General features: G+C 41.4%; 1 protein-coding gene across 2 annotated transcripts in view; it reads right to left on the bottom strand.

Moving 5' to 3' along the window:
* Positions 1–3936: 3936 nt before the first annotated feature.
* Positions 3937–20260, bottom strand: part of LOC144502453 (TNF receptor-associated factor 1-like) — a 40524-nt gene continuing 24200 nt past the window's right edge. For both annotated transcript variants that reach the window (XM_078226380.1, XM_078226381.1), the window contains 5 exons: positions 19709–19783; positions 16140–16550; positions 14795–14972; positions 5473–5621; positions 3937–4367 (listed from right to left, as the gene is read on the bottom strand). In XM_078226380.1, coding sequence (XP_078082506.1) covers positions 4146–4367; positions 5473–5621; positions 14795–14972; positions 16140–16550; positions 19709–19783 — 1035 coding nt within the window. In that variant the 3' untranslated portion in view covers positions 3937–4145. The remainder of the gene's footprint in view (positions 4368–5472; positions 5622–14794; positions 14973–16139; positions 16551–19708; positions 19784–20260) is intronic.

Raw genomic sequence — 20260 nt, 5'->3', positions numbered from 1 at the left:
TTGCTGCAGTTAATGCCAGAGCAAATCATTCTCACCAACAGCTAACTGAGATGGGTAGCATATCCTAACTGAACTTCTTAATGAGCACAAACTAATTAGTTAACTTGTTTATGGTGCTGACCGTCTGTGGGTCAGGTCAAAGCAAAGAACATTTATAGGGTGAGAAAATTAAGTTTTGAAAAGATCATGCCGCATTCCTTATGTGGACAAATGAATGAAGGTGAATATGAAAATGTACCAGAGTGACAATAAAGTTTTCACAAGGTTACACAGACAAGCTCTTAAATAGAAAGAGGCATGAAACTGCCTTCCCTTAATTCCTTACCATTTAAACCAACACACCGAATCCTAGATAGACGTCACTTGGCAGTTGTATTTTCGATGATTTAGTTTCCAGTGCAACTTCCAAAGGGACTAACTTTGATGTCACAGAGTTCAATGGGAATGAAAGCTCTTAATGACCCAAGTCAAGAAATAAACAAACCCACCAAAAGCAGTGATTTTATTAATTACACATATGTCACAAACGATGAGTGTGAAAGGTCTGAAATTATTGACGTGAAAATTCCATTGTGGATTTAATATTAAGAGTTTTGATTCTACTATTAAAGCAATTATTTTGGCACTAGATCTACATTTATATAGTAACTAACCTTTAATGAAAAGCTGCCTAGGTTAATATGTGCCATATCAGCTTTTGTATACTTATATAGTTTGGAAATCTCCCACATTTTTAAACTTGTATTTCATTAATTCCCAACTATGTAGCACAAAAGCAAAATATTACATATGCTGCAAATCTGAAATAAAAACAAAAGTGCTGGAAAAACTCAGCACCTGTAGAGAGAGAAACCGAGTTAATGAGGGAGATTATCTGTGGTGTGTTTCTCGTGGTGGGAGGTGGCAAGATGGGATTTTCCATTGACTGCACCAAACGCCATCGGGAAACCTGTGGTGGGGGCATGATGTCAGTGGGACCAGAAGATCCTGCCGGCATGAACAGCCGGGAAATTTCGGCAAATCGCTCAGATCAGGATGACCTTGCATCTGTCTATGAGGTCATCTCGATTTAAAGTGCTAATTCTGTCTCTTGCCACAGATGCTGCCTGATCTGCTAGGTGATTACAGCATTTTTAATACATAGTAATTGCTGCTGGTTTTTTGAATTTTAGATAAGGAAACAAATTATGATTGTCTAAGAATTAACTTATATCCTGTTTTATATACAGGAGGTCAACTCAAAAGCAGAATGTGCACTGACTCACATTTTAAAGTGCTATGTCCTAACTCTAAAACACAACTATTAAAGCAAATGTGAAATAATTCTTAAAATAAGTCATTTTTGAAACAATGATGACTAAGAAAAAAATTGAAGAGAAATAAACAAATAATCTTCAAGGCTGGTGACATGCTCAATTTAATATGGTTTTATTGATACAGTATCACACAGTCTAGCTGTAGCATATGGAAAACATATGATTTATAAAACACTTTTTGAATATTGGTTTTTAAGAATTATTCTTCAAAAGGTTGAAATTGTGCTGTTGATATCAGCATGATGACAACTTGTGGTAACTCAATTAGATCAGGAAAACAATAAGAACACCAAATCTAAGAGTCATTGACAATATGTACGTCCCATGAACTAATTCAACAGAGAATGAGGTCTAATTATTCAAAAGGATTTCTGTGCCATGTTTGCATGTCATAAAAAAGACTTCCATTATATGGCACCTTATCACATCTCTCATATGTGCTCAAAGCACGACACACAAGTGGCTCTGATGTGCATTGACTACACATGCTTGCAAATACTGTTCACAAAGAAAGATCCCATAACCAACAATGGCATGAAGAACCAATCTGTTTTCTAGTCATGGTGCTTAAGGGAGCAATGTTGAGTAGGAAGGCTCCCTGGTCTTGTTGAAGTAGTGCCATGGGTCTTTTAATGTCCTCTTAAACATGCCCTGTGTTTTAATATCTCGTTTGAAGCATTGAACATCTGACATTGTAACGCGTTGTCAGCACAATGCTTAAGGGATTGATTTTAATTTGAGGTGGGAATCAAATGTGCGAGAACTGAAGCAAGCACACTACCACCAAAACCACCCCCCTTCCCCCCCCCTCCCCCGCCACCCCAGAGCACGAAGCACAAGAGATTTGAACTCCAGGATCTCATTATTTACATGTGCAAAGGTTAACTTCTACTTGAAGCTGGCAGAAATGACATGTTAGCTGGCAGGAATTGAGAGAGTAAGGGGGAGGCTGCTGCTAGGTTATCACTGAAATGATCCCTAGCAATGTAAGCAGAAAAGAGCAGGAGGGTTGGGAATAATCAAAGCTCAGAATGAGGAGGCCCATGGTATCCTTGTGGAGTCCTCTTCCTGGATCACAAAGACCTTTTTTAAAAAGGAGCACATCATACTGAGAATACAATACTATGATTATCTTTTTCTTCCCAAAATGCATCCTTTTTAAAGAAAAATGTCTTTGCCAATGTCTTCTTAGAACCATAGAAAATTACAGCTCAGAAACAGGCCTTTTGGCCCTTCTTGTCTGTGCCGAACCATTTTATGCCTAGTCCCACTGACCTGCACTTGGACCATATCCCTCCACACCCCTCTCATCCATGAACCCGTCCAAGTTTTTCTTAAATGTTAAAAGCATTTACCACTTTATCCGGCAGCTCATTCCACACTCCCACCACTCTCTGCGTGAAGAAGCCCCCCCTAATATTCCCTTTAAACTTTTCTCCTTTCACCCTTAACCCATGCCCTCTGGTTTTTTTCTCCCCTAGCCTCAGCGGAAAAAGCCTGCTTGCATTCACTCTATCTATACCCATCAAAATCTTATACAACTCTATCAAATCTCCCCTCAATCTTCTACGCTCCAGGGAATAAAGTCCCAACCTATTCAATCTCTCTCTGTAACTCAGCTTCTCAAGTCCCGGCAACATCCTTGTGAACCTTCTCTGCACTCTTTCAATCTTATTTACATCCTTCCTGTAACTAGGTGACCAAAACTGTACACAATACTCCAAATTCGGCCTCACCAATGCCTTATATAACCTTACCATAACACTCCAACTTTTATACTCGATACTCCGATTTATAAAGGCCAATGTACCAAAGGCACTCTTTACGACCCTATCCACCTGTGACATCACTTTTAGGGAATTCTGTACCTGTATTCCCAGATCCCTCTGTTCAACTGCACTCTTCAGAGTCCTACCATTTACCGAGTACGTTCTTCTTTGGTTTGTCCTTCCAAAGTGCAATATCTCACACTTGTCTGCATTAAATTCCATTTGCCATTTTTCAGCCCATTTTTCTAGTTGGTCCAAATCCCTCTGCAAGCTTTGAAAACCTTCCTCACTGTCCACTACACCTCCAATCTTTGTATCATCAGCAAACTTGCTGATCCAATTTACCACATTATCATCCAGATCATTGATATAGATGACAAACAACAATGGACCCAACACCGATCCCTGCGGCACACCACTAGTCACAGGCCTCCACTCAGAGAAGCAATCCTCCACAACCACTCTCTGGCTTCTTCCATTGAGCCAGTGTCTTATCCAATTTACTACCTCCCCATGTATACCTAGCGACTGAACCTTCCTAACTAACCTCCCATGAGGGACCTTGTCAAAGGCCTTGCTGAAATCCAGGTAGACAACATCCACCGCCTTCCCTTCATCCACTTTCCTGGTAACCTCCTCGAAAAACTCTAATAGATTGGTCAAACATGACCTACCACGCACAAAGCCATGTTGACTCTCCCTAATAAGTCCCTGTCTATCCAAATATTTGTAGATCCTATCCCTTATCACACCTTCCAATAACTTGCCCACCACTGACGTCAAACTTACTGGTCGATAATTTCCCGGATTTCTTTTGGAACCTTTTTTAAACAACGTAGTCTTCTCACTTAATTTTCTTACTTTCTTACTTAATTCAACAAAGTCTTCTTACTTAATTTTCTGTGACTATATCCTGATCATTAAAATTTGTATTATCCCATAATGACAAAGGAGCAGGTTGGCACAGTGACATGATTAATATGTCGCATTTTACCCATGTAGTGCGAAGGACTAATTATGTCACCTAGCACCAAACTGCTTCCAATGTTGAACTTTCTAATCAATTTCCAGGGATGACCTCTGCACCGACAAACATTTCATCACCCATCACAAACTCAGAGAAGCGCTGGTTGAATTCAGATGAAGTTGCAAACATGGGGAATCCGCGTGGTGCGTTCATACTCTCGACAGGTCTCTGTAAAGCTAGGTCCTGTTCATTTGGAACGTAGATCTTCAGAATGGACTGCTGTCGATCATTTAGGTTTAGTAAGGCAAGTTTCACCTGACAAAAAAAGTAGACAGACACAATCTGAGCTGAAAGTCTTGTTGGATTGCATTTAAGTTACTGTTATAAAGTAAATACATGTCAGAAAATGTGGAGTCACAAGTATTATGCCACTATTTGGCATCTTGGTGTATGTAGATGTCAAATTAGCTGTTGCAATGTGATCTTGTGCTGCAATAGATGATTTGCTACCTCAAATGGCCATATTGGATTCTTTCCAGCTCCCTTTTCCCAGGCACACAGTTCTTCCCTCAATAACTACTATCATCATCCCTTACTCAAAAATCTACTCCATCCTTTCTGTCATGGATCAGCAATATTATTTACCACCGTCTCAGTCCTTGTAGTTTGGTCTGACTCTCTGGAACTTTCTTTCTAAACCCCTCCATCCCTATCCATATTTTAAAAAACCTTAAAACCAATCTCTTCAAATCAAGTTTTCATTGCCCATCTTAATACCTCCCTTTCTGATTGGCATGTGTTTACTTACTATTAAATACCAAATAAATGCAAATGTTGTTGCTTCCTCTTTTATAAGTGTAGCTGTAATGGAGTCTAATGCAATCAGCTTTGCATTCTGTAGGACAGTGTTTCTAAATGTGGGGTTTGGGCTTGGCGCTCTATCAGGGGTTGCCATGACTCTGAATGGCAGGAGGTTTCAAACCCTCATAGCCACATGATACTGCTTTAATGAATGCTACATCTGCAGTGCGAATGCAACTCGACAGGAGAAAAAGTGCCAGTTTCCTGGCTCACAGGATTAAAAGAGCCCCCTTGCTTCCAGAGCCAGGCATACACAAAGAACCTAACGCCAGTTTCAGGTAGGAACACAAGCTACCTATTTCTCTGCCTTTGGCATTATGGTGTGCAGTGTGTAATGGGAACGTGCAGTGTCCACAATATTGGATGCTTGGATACCTATTTTGCATCTGGAAAATGGATGGAGAAGCCTCAAATTTGTAAACCATAACATTTTCAGAAACAATACCATTCAAAATAATATTTAAAATAAATGGAGGGTGAAATTCCTCTGCTAATAATTCTATCAAAGGTAAGTACAAGAATATGGGGTTTGCAGAAAAAAGCTTGTGTGGTTCCTTACGTTTTGTTTAAAAGGCCACTGAGTCAAAGCATCATACTGCCCCTTGAGCAAAATGTAATAAAGTGAAATGTATGTTCCTTGAGCTTCCTCACAGCCATCCAGATATATTCGAAGGCACATCTTATACCCATATTTGTAAAAGTAAAATTCTGCAAAAGTAATGGAAAATACTGTAAATAAATGTAGATATATAAGAACATAGGAAATAGGAGCTGCAGTTGGCCATTCAGCCCTTCAAGCTTGCTCTTCCATTAAATAAGATCATGGCTGATCAGTTATCCCAACTCCATATTCTCATAGTAATCCAAGATGGCCCCTTTGGACTTTCTGGTTCCATCCCTGCCAACATCCTTGGGGTTACCATTGACCAGAAACTCAACTGGACTCGCCACATAAACACAGTGGCTACAAGAGCAGGTCAGAGGCTAAAAATACTGCGGCAAGTAACTCACCTCCTGACTCCCCAAAGCCTGTCCACCATCTACCAGGCACAAGTCAGGAGTGTGATGGAACAAAGAACAAAGAACAGTACAGCACAGGAAACAGGCCCTTCGGCCCTCCAAGCCTGTGCCGCTCCTTGGTCCAACTAGACCAATCGTTTGTATCCCTCCATTCCCAGGCTGCTCATGTGACTATCCAGGTATGTCTTAAACGATGTCAGCGTGCCTGCCTCCACCACCCTACTTGGCAGCGCATTCCAGGCCCCCACCACCCTCTGTGTAAAAAACGTCCCTCTGATATCTGAGTTATACTTCGCCCCTCTCACCTTGAGCCCGTGACCCCTCGTGATCGTCACCTCCGACCTGGGAAAAAGCTTCCCACTGTTCACCCTATCTATACCCTTCATAATCTTGTACACCTCTATTAGATCTCCCCTCATTCTCCATCTTTCCAGGGAGAACAACCCCAGTTTACCCAATCTCTCCTCATAGCTAAGACCCTCCATACCAGGCAACATCCTGGTAAACCTTCTCTGCACTCTCTCTAACGCCTCCACGTCCTTCTGGTAGTGCGGCGACCAGAACTGGACGCAGTACTCCAAATGTGGCCTAACCAGCGATCTATACAGCTGCATCATCAGACTCCAGCTTTTATACTCTATACCCCGTCCTATAAAGGCAAGCATACCATATGCCTTCTTCACCACCTTCTCCACCTGTGTTGCCACCTTCAAGGATTTGTGGACTTGCACACCTAGGTCCCTCTGTGTTTCTATACTCCTGTGACTCTGCCATTTATTGTATAACTCCTCCCTACATTATTTCTTCCAAAATGCATCACTTCGCATTTATCCGGATTAAACTCCATCTGCCACCTCTCCGCCCAATTTTCCAGCCTATCTATATCCTGCTGTATTGCCCGACAATGCTCTTCACTATCTGCAAGTCCAGCCATCTTCGTGTCATCCGCAAACTTGCTGATTACACCAGTTACACCTTCTTCCAAATCATTTATATATAATCACAAATAGCGGAGGTCCCAGTACAGAGCCCTGCGGAACACCAGTGGTCACAGACCTCCAGCCGGAAAAAGACCCTTCGACCACTATCCTCTGTCTCCTATGGCCAAGCCAGTTCTCCACCCATCTAGCCACTTCTCCTTGTATCCCATGAGCCTTAACCTTCTTAACCAACCTGCCATGTGCGACTTTGTCAAATGCCTTACTGAAATCAAATAGACAACATCCACGGCCCTTCCTTCATCAACCGTTTTTGTCACTTCCTCAAAAAACTCCACCAAATTTGTAAGGCACGACCTCCCTCTTACAAAACCATGCTGTCTGTCACTAATGAGATTGTTCCGTTCTAAATGCACATACATCCTGTCTCTAAGAATCCTCTCCAACAACTTCCCTACCACGGACGTCAAGCTCACCGGCCGATAATTTCCTGGGTTATCCCTGCTACCCTTCTTAAACAACGGGACCACATTCGCTATCCTCCAATCCTCAGGGACTTCACCCGTGCCCAAAGAAGCGACAAAGATTTCCGTCAGAGGCCCAGCAATTTCATCTCTCCGTCCAGTGGGAATACTTCCCACTTGCCTGGACGGGTGCAGCTTCGACAACATTCAAGAAGCTTGACACCATCCAGGACAAAGCAGCTCACTTGATTGGCACCACACCCACAAACATCCATTCCCTCCACTACCGACGCTCAGTAACAGCAGTGTATATTATCTACAAGATGCACCGTAGCAATTCACCAAAGATCTTTAGACAGCACCTTGCAAACCCATGATCACTCCTATGCAAGTTGCCCTCCAAGCCATTCACCATCCTGACTTGGAAATATATCACTGTTCCTAAATCCTGGAATTCCCTCCCTAATGGCATTGTGGGTCAACCTACAGCACGGTAGCACAGTGGTTAGCACTGCTGCTTCACAGCTCCAGGGTCCCGGGTTCGATTCCCGGCTCGGGTCACTGTCTGTGTGGAGTTTGCACATTCTCCTCGTGTCTGCGTGGGTTTCCTCCGGGTGCTCCGGTTTCCTCCCACAGTCCAAAGATGTGTGGGTTAGGTTGATTGGCCAGGTTAAAAATTGCCCCTTAGAGTCCTGAGATGCGTAGGTTAGAGGGATTAGTGGGTAAAATATGTGGGGTAGGGCCTGGGTGGGATTGTGGTCGGTGCAGACTCGATGGGCCGAATGGCCTCCTTCTGCACTGTAGGGATTCTATGATATACATGATTCAAGAAGGCAGCTCACCACCACCTTCTCAAGGGAAACTACAGATGGGCAATAAATGCTGACCAGTCAGCGATGCCCATGTCCCACGAATGAATAAAAAAAATCCCAGACTATTTTTATTTCTCATATGCTTACAAAATTCCTTGTTGTTACCTTTTATGTTGATCAGTCTTCTTTCATACTGCCTCTTACTTTTCCTAACCTTCTATAATTTGTATTTCTCAGATTTCTTGATATTTGCTCCTTAATGGCATGGATGTGTTTAAGGGGAGGCTAAATAGTACTGAGAGTGAAGGAAATAAAAGGACACTCTTACAGGATTAGATGAAGTAGGATGGGTGGAGATTTGCTTGGAGCACCAATACCAACATAGACCAGTTTCTGAGCTATAATACATAATAGCTAGCAGAGACCTGCAAAACATTTGCAGTGAAATCAGTATATTTATTGGAATAGTCTTTCACCAAAGACTTCAACAAAATCAACATTTCTCACTTTGGACAAAGCAACATAAAGCTGCCCCTGTGTAAAAGCAGGTCTAGGTATACAAATATTGTTAAAGTCTGGCCTTGTGACTTGTTTATAGCCATAGAATATGAAAGTGTAATATGGAACTCTTTTCTCCTGAGTTGAAGTCAGGTTTATATCTGATGGGCTCAGCGCTATTGAGAAATAAACTAATTTCCTTGAAATCTGTCTGGGATAATTTCAGGATCTACTGTCGAAGAAAACAGCTTCCTAATTATCAATCTTGTTCCTTTACAAAGTCCTGCAAAGTTTAGAATTTACGCTGCATAGCAACATTTTAAATGGTCCTTATTTGAGTGTAAGTTTGCATGGTGGCATGGAGTTAGACTGTGCAGAAACTCTGGAGGTTACAGACTGTTACCTTCTTTGTCTATAGAGTCAGCACTGATGCTTATAATTCACCCGATTTATTTTCTAAAACCATTTCATTCAAATCTAGATAATCTTCATTTTTAGCACAAAGACTAGCTTTTGAGTAAAAGATTGAATCAAATAATTGTTCCCACTATTTTATCTAATTATCACACTTAAGTTCCATCATCTCATTCACCTCAACCCTCCCTCACAGTAAAAATCTCTGCAGACAGGGTTAGTAAAAAGCAATGCTCATGGCGGTTATAAACCTATTATCATTATACCTCTATATTATGAGATCAGCTTATTGGGTGGAGCTGTTTACAACTCCTCCAACACATGCAACAAACAGAATAATCAACCTTGTTCCCCAAATTCATAAATTCTGCCTTAAATAGATTTTCAAGAACAAATTGACAGCAGTGAGCAAGAAGTGGCAATTATCTAAAGATTGTAATGATGTTATACATCTTGTTAAATGTTCTTAGCAGTCAAAGTAGAACAGATTTTCACAGAAAGCAGGCATGGATTTACTGCATAAAATAGCCCATGTGGGGAAAATCTCAAGTACCTCATATTTCAAAGATTTTTTTCCTACAATTAGTTCATTAGTTAATGATGCTTAATTTGAAATTCACAAAACTAGGAGCTGCAATTTTTTAAAGAACTGAAAGGCAATTAACTCAATGATTTCAATTGGTAACAATATCAGGGGAAGATTTCCTCTGTAAACAATCAACTAATCTAGTAATATTTTCGCAGTTAGCATTTCAAATTTGTCACATTTTCTGATATGACATTCCATTCTGCAATATCCTTTCCCGCAGATAAGGCCCAGCCATAAGTGACTGCCAGTGGTGTGATGGAAGCAGAATATTATGCCCCACATCGTAAAACACCCCTATTGTAATATCATCCCATTCACCACGAGTAATGCCATGGGATAACTACTAATATGTTTTTAAAAACTGCAAAACTCTCCAATAAGATTTCAATTTCAGTATATTTATTGTACAGAGAAAATGTTACCCCAATTGTGTAGTGATGCATGGTAATGACATTTCTGATCAAGATATCTATAATTCAGGTGGGCTAGTTTCTTATAGAAGCAATAGGGAGATCTCGAGGTCAAGAATAACGCAGTTTAATTCTAAAAGGTTTGCTAAACAGTGGGCAACTCTAGGTTGCTGAGAGGCAACTACAGCATTCCCATGTGTTCATATATTTTTTCCTCATTCACAAAAAAGTAAATAGTTAATGTAGCTGCTCTGAATTTTCAATTTCTTCAGTATTGCTGAAAAAAATACATTTTTGTCAAAGCCTTTCCTCTTGCACTCATCAGAATATTTACAAGAATATAATTCAAGGGAAATCAACAAATTTATACTGTATGAATAGAGGGTACTGATTGGTTGGCAAATGGACTTTTGATTTGTCGAGGCATTGCCGTGGAGAATGGTGACTGACAGTTAACTGCCAAGTTGCTGGTGACTGACTGTTAACTGTCAAGCATTGTTTGAAATTTAAACCTGGCAGCTTGACTCTGATTGGTAGAAGCATTGCCCTGTGAATGAACAAGCGAATGGCTGTCACTTATTTGCTATAGCTGAAACAGGCGCAATGTGTGTACATGTTTTTTCTGTTTGCAAAGAACAGGGCCCTGTGTATTAATATATGTAACGTCTGGTATATATAAATGCATCACACTGTGAGCCCTTGTTTGGTGCAATGTATTTTTTGTTTACAGTTTCATTGTACAACAAATCAAATACAAGACTCCAAATGCAAGTTGTAATTTGTTGGAACCATGTTCTGTCAGCAGAACAACAAATTTTTTAGACTTTGGAAAACAGATCAATTAAACAAGTTGTAAATAAGCTATTTAATTTAAGTAATATCAAGTATATAAGGAAGGATGAACATTATATAAATACAATAATGTGAACTATCTTTAGGAATGTTGTGTGGTACTGTTTAATTATTAAATCTGTCTTATGCAATAATGCTAGTTCTCCCAGCTACTAGATTTTCTGTATTATATTATAATTGTTGGCAATGAGGACTGAAACATTTTAAAACTGAGTCCATGTGATCCATGAAATACCTTAGAATCTTTGCGAGATCATTTACCCATCAGACATTGGGTTTCTATATTTGTCTTCCTAGCATATATTTTATCTATCTTTATCTGATGTACAGCAAAAGTCTTGATTTGATGGAATTTTTCTGCCCACTTTAAGCTTACCTTCTGTCATTTTTAGTCACGCTTTTAAGTCAACACTGTAATAGCAGAATCCAACATCGGTGCCAACATTTTATAATGGCAGAAGTTTTGTCAACATGAGCGGCACGGCGGCACATTGGTTAGCATTGCTGACTCACAGTGCCAGGGACCCAGGTTCAATTCTAACCACGGGCCACTGTCTGTGTGGAGTTTGCGTGTTCTCCCTGTGTCTGCGTGAGTTTCCTCCAGGTGCTCCAGTTTCCTCCCACAGTCCAAAGATGTGCAGGTTAGATTGATTGTAGGTATTGGTAGGTATTGTAGGTATTGGCGGCACGGTGGCACAGTGATTAGCACTGCTGCTTCACAGCTCCAGGGTCCTGGGTTCGATTCCTGGCTCGGGTCACTGTCTGTGTGGAGTTTGCACATTCTCCTCGTGTCTGCGTGGGTTTCCTCCGGGTGCTCCGGTTTCCTCCCACAGTCCAAAGATGTGCGGGTTAGGTTGATTGGCCAGGTTAAAAATTGCCCCTTAGAGTCCTGAGATGCGTAGGTTGAGGAATTAGCAGGTAAAATATGTGGGGGTAGGGCCTGGGTGGGATTGTGGTCGGTGCAGACTCGATGGGCCAAATGGCCTCCTTCTGCACTGTAGGGTTTCTATGATTCTATGATTGGCCATGCTAAATTGCCCCTTAGTGTTAGGGGGTTAGCAGGGTAAATACATGGGGTTATGGGGATAGGGCCTGAACAAACAAAGAAAATTACAGCACAGGAACAGGCCCTTCAGCCCTCCAAGCCTGCACCGACCATGTTGCCCGACTGAACTAAAACCTTCTACCTTTCCGGGGACCATATCCCTCTATTCCCATTTGATTCATGTATTTGTCAAGACGCCCCTTTAAAGTCACTACCGTATCCGCTTCCACTACCTTCCCCGGCAACGGGTTCCAGGCACCCACTACTCTCTGTGTAAAAAGTCTGCCTCGTACATCTCCTTTAAACCTTGCTCCTCGCACCTTAAACCCTGTGCCCCCTAGCAATTGACTCTTACACCCTGGGAAAAAGCTTCTGACTATCCACTCTGTCCATGCCTCTCATAATCTTGTAGATTTCTATCAGGTCGCCCCTCAATCTCCGTCATTCCAGTGAGAACAAACCAAGTTTCTCCAACCTCTCCTCATAGCTAATGCCCTCGATACCAGGCAACATCCTGGTAAATCTTTTCTGTACCCTCTCCAAAGCCTGGGCTCATTCCCCAATACCAGGTCCAGTATGGCCCATTCCCTAGTTGGACTATCTACATACTGTTTCAAGAAGCTCTCCTGGATGCTCCTTACAAACACTGCCCCATCCACACCCCTAGCACTAAGTGAGTCCCAGTCAATATAGGGGAAGTTAAAATCTCCCATCACAACAACCTTGTTACTTTTACACCTTGCCAAAATCTGCCTACATATCTGTTCCTCTGTCTCCTGCTGACAGTTGGGTGGCCTATAGTAAACCCCCAACATTGTGACTATACCTTTCCTATTCCTGAGCTCTACCCATATTGCCTTGCTGTATGAGCCCTCCGAGATGTCCTCCTGGAGTACAGCTGTGATATTCTCCTTAACCAATAGTGCAACTTCCCCATCCCTTTTACATCCCCCTCTATCCCGCCTGAGACATCTGTATCCTGGAATGTTAAGCTGCCAATCCTGTCCTTCTCTTAACCAAGTCTCTGTAATGGCAACAACATCGTAGTTCCTAGTACTAATCCAAGCTCTAAGTTCATCTGCCTTACCTGTTACACTTCTCGCATTGAAACAGATGCACTTCAGTCCACCAGACCCTCTTTGATTAGCAACCCCACCCTGCCTGCTGTTTCTTTGGGTCTTACTGGCCCTACTCTCTGGTTCCCCTTCAGCTAATTCATCTTTGCTTTGGTTCCCACCTCCCTGCCAAACTAGTTTAAATCCTCCCGTGTGAGACTAGCAAACCTCCCGGCCAGAATATTTATGCCCTTCCAGTTTAGATGCAATCCATCCTTCTTGTACAGGTCCCATCTGCCCCGGAAGAGACCCCAATGGCCCAGATGGAATTATTGTCATTGCAGACGCAATGAGCTAAATGGCCTCCTGCACTGTGGGGATTCTATGAAATGATTTGTGGTCATACTGCAGTTGCAGGGATCTGGCCACTAGGTGGTGCCATGACAAGTCACCAAGTCTGCCATTTTTCTTTTGACTTTTGGGTGTTTTTATGGAAACTTCTCATCTGTTCTGCATCCAAATATGACACATCCTTTGGTGGCTCAAAACATTTGGATACTACTAAAGCACAACCAAACCTCATAATGATCTCCCTTAGTGCTTCTGATATTCAGAGCTTTCCCCTGAGGAGATGCCATAACAAATGAAGAAATGGGATCAGAGCAGACCTCAGGTCTTAGGTCGAGGTCTGTCAGCTATACTGTGAAACCTAGCACCTTGAACAAAGTTCTAGCAAATCCCAGAACCCCACCATCTGCACATTCTAGCCTCCCTCAATTCTACCAAAGTGCAGGTATGTCTCAGAGCATTAACATAAGAAAAATGACAGGAAAAGACATTCATGCTCCTAATGCATCTTTCCTACAGTATTCCTGTCATTCATTTTCAAAAGGTAAGAGATCAAAATTTGGTAAACATGTTTAAAAAAACATAATAATCCTCTAGTCCACTGGTCTGAGCTTTTCACTGTAAAATCAAAACTCGAGGAATTTGATCTCCAAAGCGAAAGGAAAAACAATTTCACTCAATCAGAAAGTAGACTTGAAAGTAATATTTTACACATTACAAAAACATGATATAATACATCTAAGTAGAGTATGCTCTGATTCTTTAATAAATACCACAGGACATATACTATTAACATAAATGGAGAATATTTTATGTAATATCACTGTTATCCTTCAGAAAGTTAATACCTTATTTTGGAAATTAGAACAGAGGGCGGTCCTTGAGAGCATATTTATATTTTCTGAAGCTCCCCACACATATAAACCTAAAAAACGATTTGTTTTAGAAAGAAAACCTTTCAATTGAATCAGGGGTGGATCTTTGTTTGAAGCTAACAACAAAGTTAGCTAATCTCAACAGGATGTGGCTGTAAACTTCCTGTGGTGTGGCTGAGAATATTGGTCCTGATTGTTGTGACCCCTGTTGGAAGTACACAGAGAAGAACTGCAGAAATTTATAGCACAGCAGGTCATTTGATCCATTGTGATTGCAGTATAGCAATCCAAAAGAAACTTAATTCCCCACTCTCTCTCTCTTCATAGTCCTTTACCACTGCTTCAAATATCTACGATTAAACATTGATTAAGGACAGGAAAGGCTCTTGAATACTATTCCATCATCAAATAGCCTGTTCAGGTTCACTTGGCTATTTTAGTAAGGTACCAGTGGAAGAGGATTGAAGAGAAAGTTACTGAAAATAGATGGAGTGAAGTAAAACTATTAGAATTAACTAGGATTGTCACATATAGCTACCGAAATTGATGCAATCATCATACCACTGGAATCCAAGTAAGGTGTTGTTCCATCGATAGCTTCTTGCAACCTTTTTTTAATTTGTGGAATTTTCCAGATAAATATGCCAGTCTGTGTCATTGTTTCCAGTGTCATCATTTTTGCTTCAGTCTCTTCTATAACCTGCTCAGTTCGATGCAATCTAGACTGACAATTCATCAGCTTTAGGGAGCAATAATATCAAAAGAAATCATTCTTAAGAGAAAATGTTTATTGAATCAGCGCAGTTAATCATTTTGTCTTAGTTGCATTATTGTTATATGAAACAGTAGAGTACGTTAAATAGAAAAATTATTGAAATATCACTATTAATTAAGCACTATTAAATAGAAATTTTGTTTCCATTTTCTCCGCAGTACCAGTTACAATGATAAAAGGAGGTAACTGGTCCATCATGCCATGTTACCTCTTTGTGAGAGCAATCCAAAACTAATTCCACTGCTCCACTCTTGCTTTATCACCCTGTATATTATAGACCATGACGATGGGCTCTTTGGGAACGTTCTAAGGATCTTTAGCCAGTGTGCCCCTGAAACTTTGGTTGCTGCATGAGGCTTGGGAAATGGTTAGAGGAAATACAGAAAGTGCAATATTTTTCTTGGCTTGACCATTTTGAAAAGAAACAGGAAACTGGTCAGAGGAGGATTCCTTCTTTCACACTGTAAAATAATGTCTCTTGGCAGACTAACCAATTATGCCACCTCTTGCTTTCAAAAGCAAGGATAATATCGATCCAGGTATATGTGGGCAGGAGGAGAGAAAAACCAGATAGAATCCCTACAGTGCAGAAAAATGCTATCCGGCCCATTGAGTCTGCAAAAGAGCAACCCACACAAGCCTTCCCTCTGCCCTAATCCTGCAACCCTGCATATTTACCATGGCTAACCCACCTAACCTACATAGCTTTGGACACTAAGGGTGGAATTTTCCCAATAGGACCATACAAAGGTCCATTGACCTCAGGTGCGATTTTCCAGTCTTGGGGCGAACACAGCCAGAAAATCCCATCCTAAGGGGCAATTTACCATGGCTAATCCACCTAACCTGTACATCTTTTGGATGGAAAATAATTACGCTAAATGGAATATTCTAAAACTAGGTTGGCTGAAATCTGAAGGGCTCAAAGCACCAAATCATATTTTGATTTGAAAACAGTATATCAACATCAAATTGCCACAATCTAATACAATACCCAATTAAAATGGTACAAAGCAAATATCAAAGAAATGATGTGCAACCAAAGTCAACGGTTGTTCATCTAAGCTGTCAGATATGGTTTCTATACAAAAAAAACCCATTAAAATGAGGGAATTAAATGAGTCAACTGACCTTGTCTTCTATATCAGTAAACTGTTGGTTATTGAACTCTATTTGTCTATTCAAAGTACTAGAAATCTTTGAGCACTTGTTAATCTCCCTTGGCAATGCTGTCAGTCTGTCATCCAAGGCAGTCAATTTAGTCTCAACAATTGTGACACGTTGTTTTGTTTCTTCCAATAACTTGCAGAACTCTTGCAGCTCTTTGCAGATTTCATTTATTTGGTGATCCTTCTGAAAGGCTGTGATTCTCAACTCGACCTTGCTAGCTTCTGCCTCCATTTGTGATAAAGTTCTTGATATATCTGGTGGCAAACTGGCAGAGATTGCTTTCTGATTGAGCTTCATGACTTCATCCATTAAAAGATTAAGGTGCTGTTTAACACTTCCAGCTTCGTGTTCCTGAATCTTTGATTTCCCTCCCTAGAACAGAAAAAGGCGTTGGTTTTTTATTGTATCAAAAGGTTTACAGCCATGGAAGAGGATGACCCATGTCTTTGTTGGGGAAAGCTTCTTGGGGAAGAAGATGATTGTAAAATTTGGCATATATAGGGAGCACATTGGTGTTTTGTGCTACTGGACGGAGTCCTGCATTTGGTTGCACAAGTCAGGGGCTCCTGAGGTTTGAACTAACTAAGGAGAGATCCTGGAGGTTTTACAGAATGGATGGAATAAATTGTAATGTCTGGCAACACCAGGAACTGGATGTGGACATGTGCGAAAGGTGAGAGCAGGGGAAGGATTGAGGAGTCTGTGACTTCTGTAACCTTGCAACTGTCAACGCCTTTGGTGTCACATTTGACCCTTGGGCAACTCACATATCCATGCCATTGCTAAGATTCCCTGGGTGGGATTCTCCCAAAAATATTCGAAGTGCTAAATTCGTGTATAAACTGGAGTAAATCCTGCTGTTTTTTTCAAGCGTGACTTTCAAAAAGTATCTCCCACACTCTATGCGTCACAGAGAGCACTAGTTTGAATCCCATTAGAAATCAGTGGGTGGAACCTCTTCCCACTGGAGAGGCCGGCAGCATAGCGCTGAGCAGGCCACTGCGCATGCACCAATCTGTCAAAGTGGAGATAGGCACATGTGCCTGCCGGCCTCCCAATTGCTGGTCAGCCCCATGACCCCGCATTGCTGGCCGTGCGACCCCCCCCACCCCCCATCACGCCCCGATCGCTGACCTCCTGGACGTGTCTAGAGACATCAGTCCTGGGCCCGCTAATTGAATGTAAATTATATTGAAATCCTCATTATAATAATTTATTCAGTTCCATGCTGATTTCTGGCGTAGAGCTGACGGCGCCAGAAATCCGGCAGCCGGAGATGCGTGGAGATAGTGGCACCCAGCGGGAGGCCCGCGACACGGCCTCCACGAGAGTCTCCCGGCCCGCTGCGCTGCTCTGGGAGAATTGCCCCCCCCTATTTTTACTTCTGGAACATTGCCGCCTGACTGACTCCACCTCAATCTCAGCTCATCTGTTTTGAAACTTCATCCACCCTTTAGACCTCCCTCTATCCTCAGTAAATCTGAGGTCATCCAAAAGTGCCTGTCTCCTAATTTGGATCAAATCCCATTCACCCATCATCTCTGTGCTTGCTGCCTTACATTGGCTCCCAGTGAAGCCATGCCCTTTTAAAACTGCTAACCTTGATTTCCGACTCCTCCAAAGCCTTGCCTCTGCCTAACTTTGCAACCTCCACTAGCCCCATAACCAAGATATTCTTCTAATTCTAGCCTCTTGATCAACCCATTTTAATCATCAGTATTGGTATCCATCTCTTCAGCTGCCAAGGCCCTAAGCTCTGGAATTCCCTCTCTAAATCTTTCATGTCTCTATTTCTCTTTCCTCCTTCAAAACACTCCTTAAAAAATATCTCATTCACTAAGCTTTTTGTCATTTTCCATAATATCTCATTATATGTGGCTCATTACTATATACCTCTGTGAAATGTTTCGGGACATTTTATTATGTTAAAGGTGCCTTGCATTTGGCTGCACAGGAGGGGGTTTGGAGGGATGGGGGTGTTTTGTGATTAGTAGTATGTGGGATCAATGTTCAGAGCACAGGGAAGATATTCCCATCAAAGGAGTGGGATATAGGGCAGAGTATTAGCACTCTTCTTGCCCTTCATAATTTGATGTATACACCCTCACAATCTAGCATTGCCTAATGCCATATTCCACCCACAGGTATAATATCTCCACTTGCTCCCTGTTTTCCCTCTAATATCTCATACCTACCATTGCCTGGTGGTGCAGGCAGAGCTGGTGAGTGGCACAGGAAGATAACAGCTATATAGTTGCAGGTACAGCTTATCTGTGATAGATATAAATAGGGAAAACACCCAGCATCAAAGGGAAAATGGATGAGTGGCAAGGTGGGTCCTGGGAGTGGCGGTCTAAGAGGAATAGTCTGCTGTGCAGATGAGAGCAATTAAGGGAGGTATAATGTGAGCATGTGTGCAAAATGCAATTCTCTTGTAGTTTAGGCTATGACATTTTCTCAAGGATAAGTCCTTGAATTTATGTTAATTTGCTCAATGTATTTTTCTGGAAATGACGAGTGAACAGAGCTTCGCAAGTGATTTCAATTATATGGATCATGTCATTTACATTACTCTGAAGTGGATTCACAGTCCCTTCTGCATTTGTGCTTCCTTTGTTAGTAATAGATTCACCCTCCCAATAAAATGTTCTGGACTTTCTCAGCATCCTCCTCTGCTTAGAATATGAACAGTCCCCTGTGTATTTGTCCAAATTCAGCAGATTCTTTCCTCCCATGATGTGGAGGCAGAAAGTCCTGGTTTCACCCACATTCTATTGGGATTTTTTAAAAAAACTATAAAAATAACGTCAGTTACTGTGAAAAAATAAAAAAAATTCTGTTGGTATAGGGCAGAAACACTTGTGGTCACATCAATCTAACAAGAAAATGTGCGATACATTAATTACTTGTGGAAACATTTAATTTATCTAATGAGCAAATCTGACTGAATAATATATGAACCATGAAGTCACAAGGTACAATGACGTAAGGCATATGAATGCACATAAGCATAATTCCTGTTGACTTTTTACAGACCCTTTGTGTTTTTAAATGGCAATTGTTAAAATTTGAAATGTATAAGAACCAAAGAACATAGTTTAAGAGGAAATAAAAAGATTTCATACCCACAAAGTCTGTTAAATCTGATGGGGGCATTCACATCAAATGTTGATCCAAACAATAAAAGGCTATTTCAGCAGCAAGGGGGCCCCTGCCAACCTTTGGCACCTTGCCAAGTCTTCTCCAGCTGTTTTGTTTCCTGAAACACTCAAGTTTCACCCTGATTGAAGCCAACCATAGCAACAAAACAAATACAGCAGAGGCACAAGCAGGGTTTTATTCCCGGGGCAGCTTTATGGAAGAGGTTCGATGGACACATTTGCAAGGCTGAAACTCATGCCATATGAAACATTTTATTTAACAATGCAAGCGGCACATCCAGCAGCTTAGATATTGTGCTCTCAAAACAGGATTTTGAAAAATAAGCATTTCTGTAACATTCTATCAATATATTTCAAGCTTATCTTTACCTTAAACCTGCACCCTACTGCTCTGAAACAACAGCTGTTCTTCTTTTTGTAACCTTTGTCTTCAGACTCATCAAGCTGCAAAAGAAGTTCATTAATCTATTAATAAATAGTACTTCTGCTCCATTATCTTCAATTTTGAGTACTAAGCAGTTTGAAGTTGTGGCTCTAGTTGGCTCCTATATGGGGGTGGGGGGGTACTGATACATTACCAACACACTGCAGTTTTACCATGAAACTAGGTGGGCAGAATTTTCCTGCCACAGGAATCGTAGCGGGCGGGACACAGACCATGCAAAGTTCCGTTGATCTTGACAGGATTTTCCACTCTTGGGGCGAGCATGGCTGGAAAATCCGGCCCCGTATCTTCACAATATTGTTATATATTATTCACAATGTCAAAACAGGATATTCTGAGGTGAGAAAACCAAATGAAAGTCAAATGAGTTGCATGCAGTAAACTTGTATCTATTGAGAGGCAGGGTCAGACTGACAGAAAACTTCACTTCTTCGATGTGATTTTGTAACGGGTTTCTGAATTTCAAAGTCGGATTT

This window comes from Mustelus asterias, chromosome 13, assembly GCF_964213995.1.
Source record: "Mustelus asterias chromosome 13, sMusAst1.hap1.1, whole genome shotgun sequence".
Taxonomy (NCBI): Eukaryota; Metazoa; Chordata; class Chondrichthyes; order Carcharhiniformes; family Triakidae; genus Mustelus; species Mustelus asterias.
This window is presented reverse-complemented; position numbering and strand designations above follow the sequence as displayed.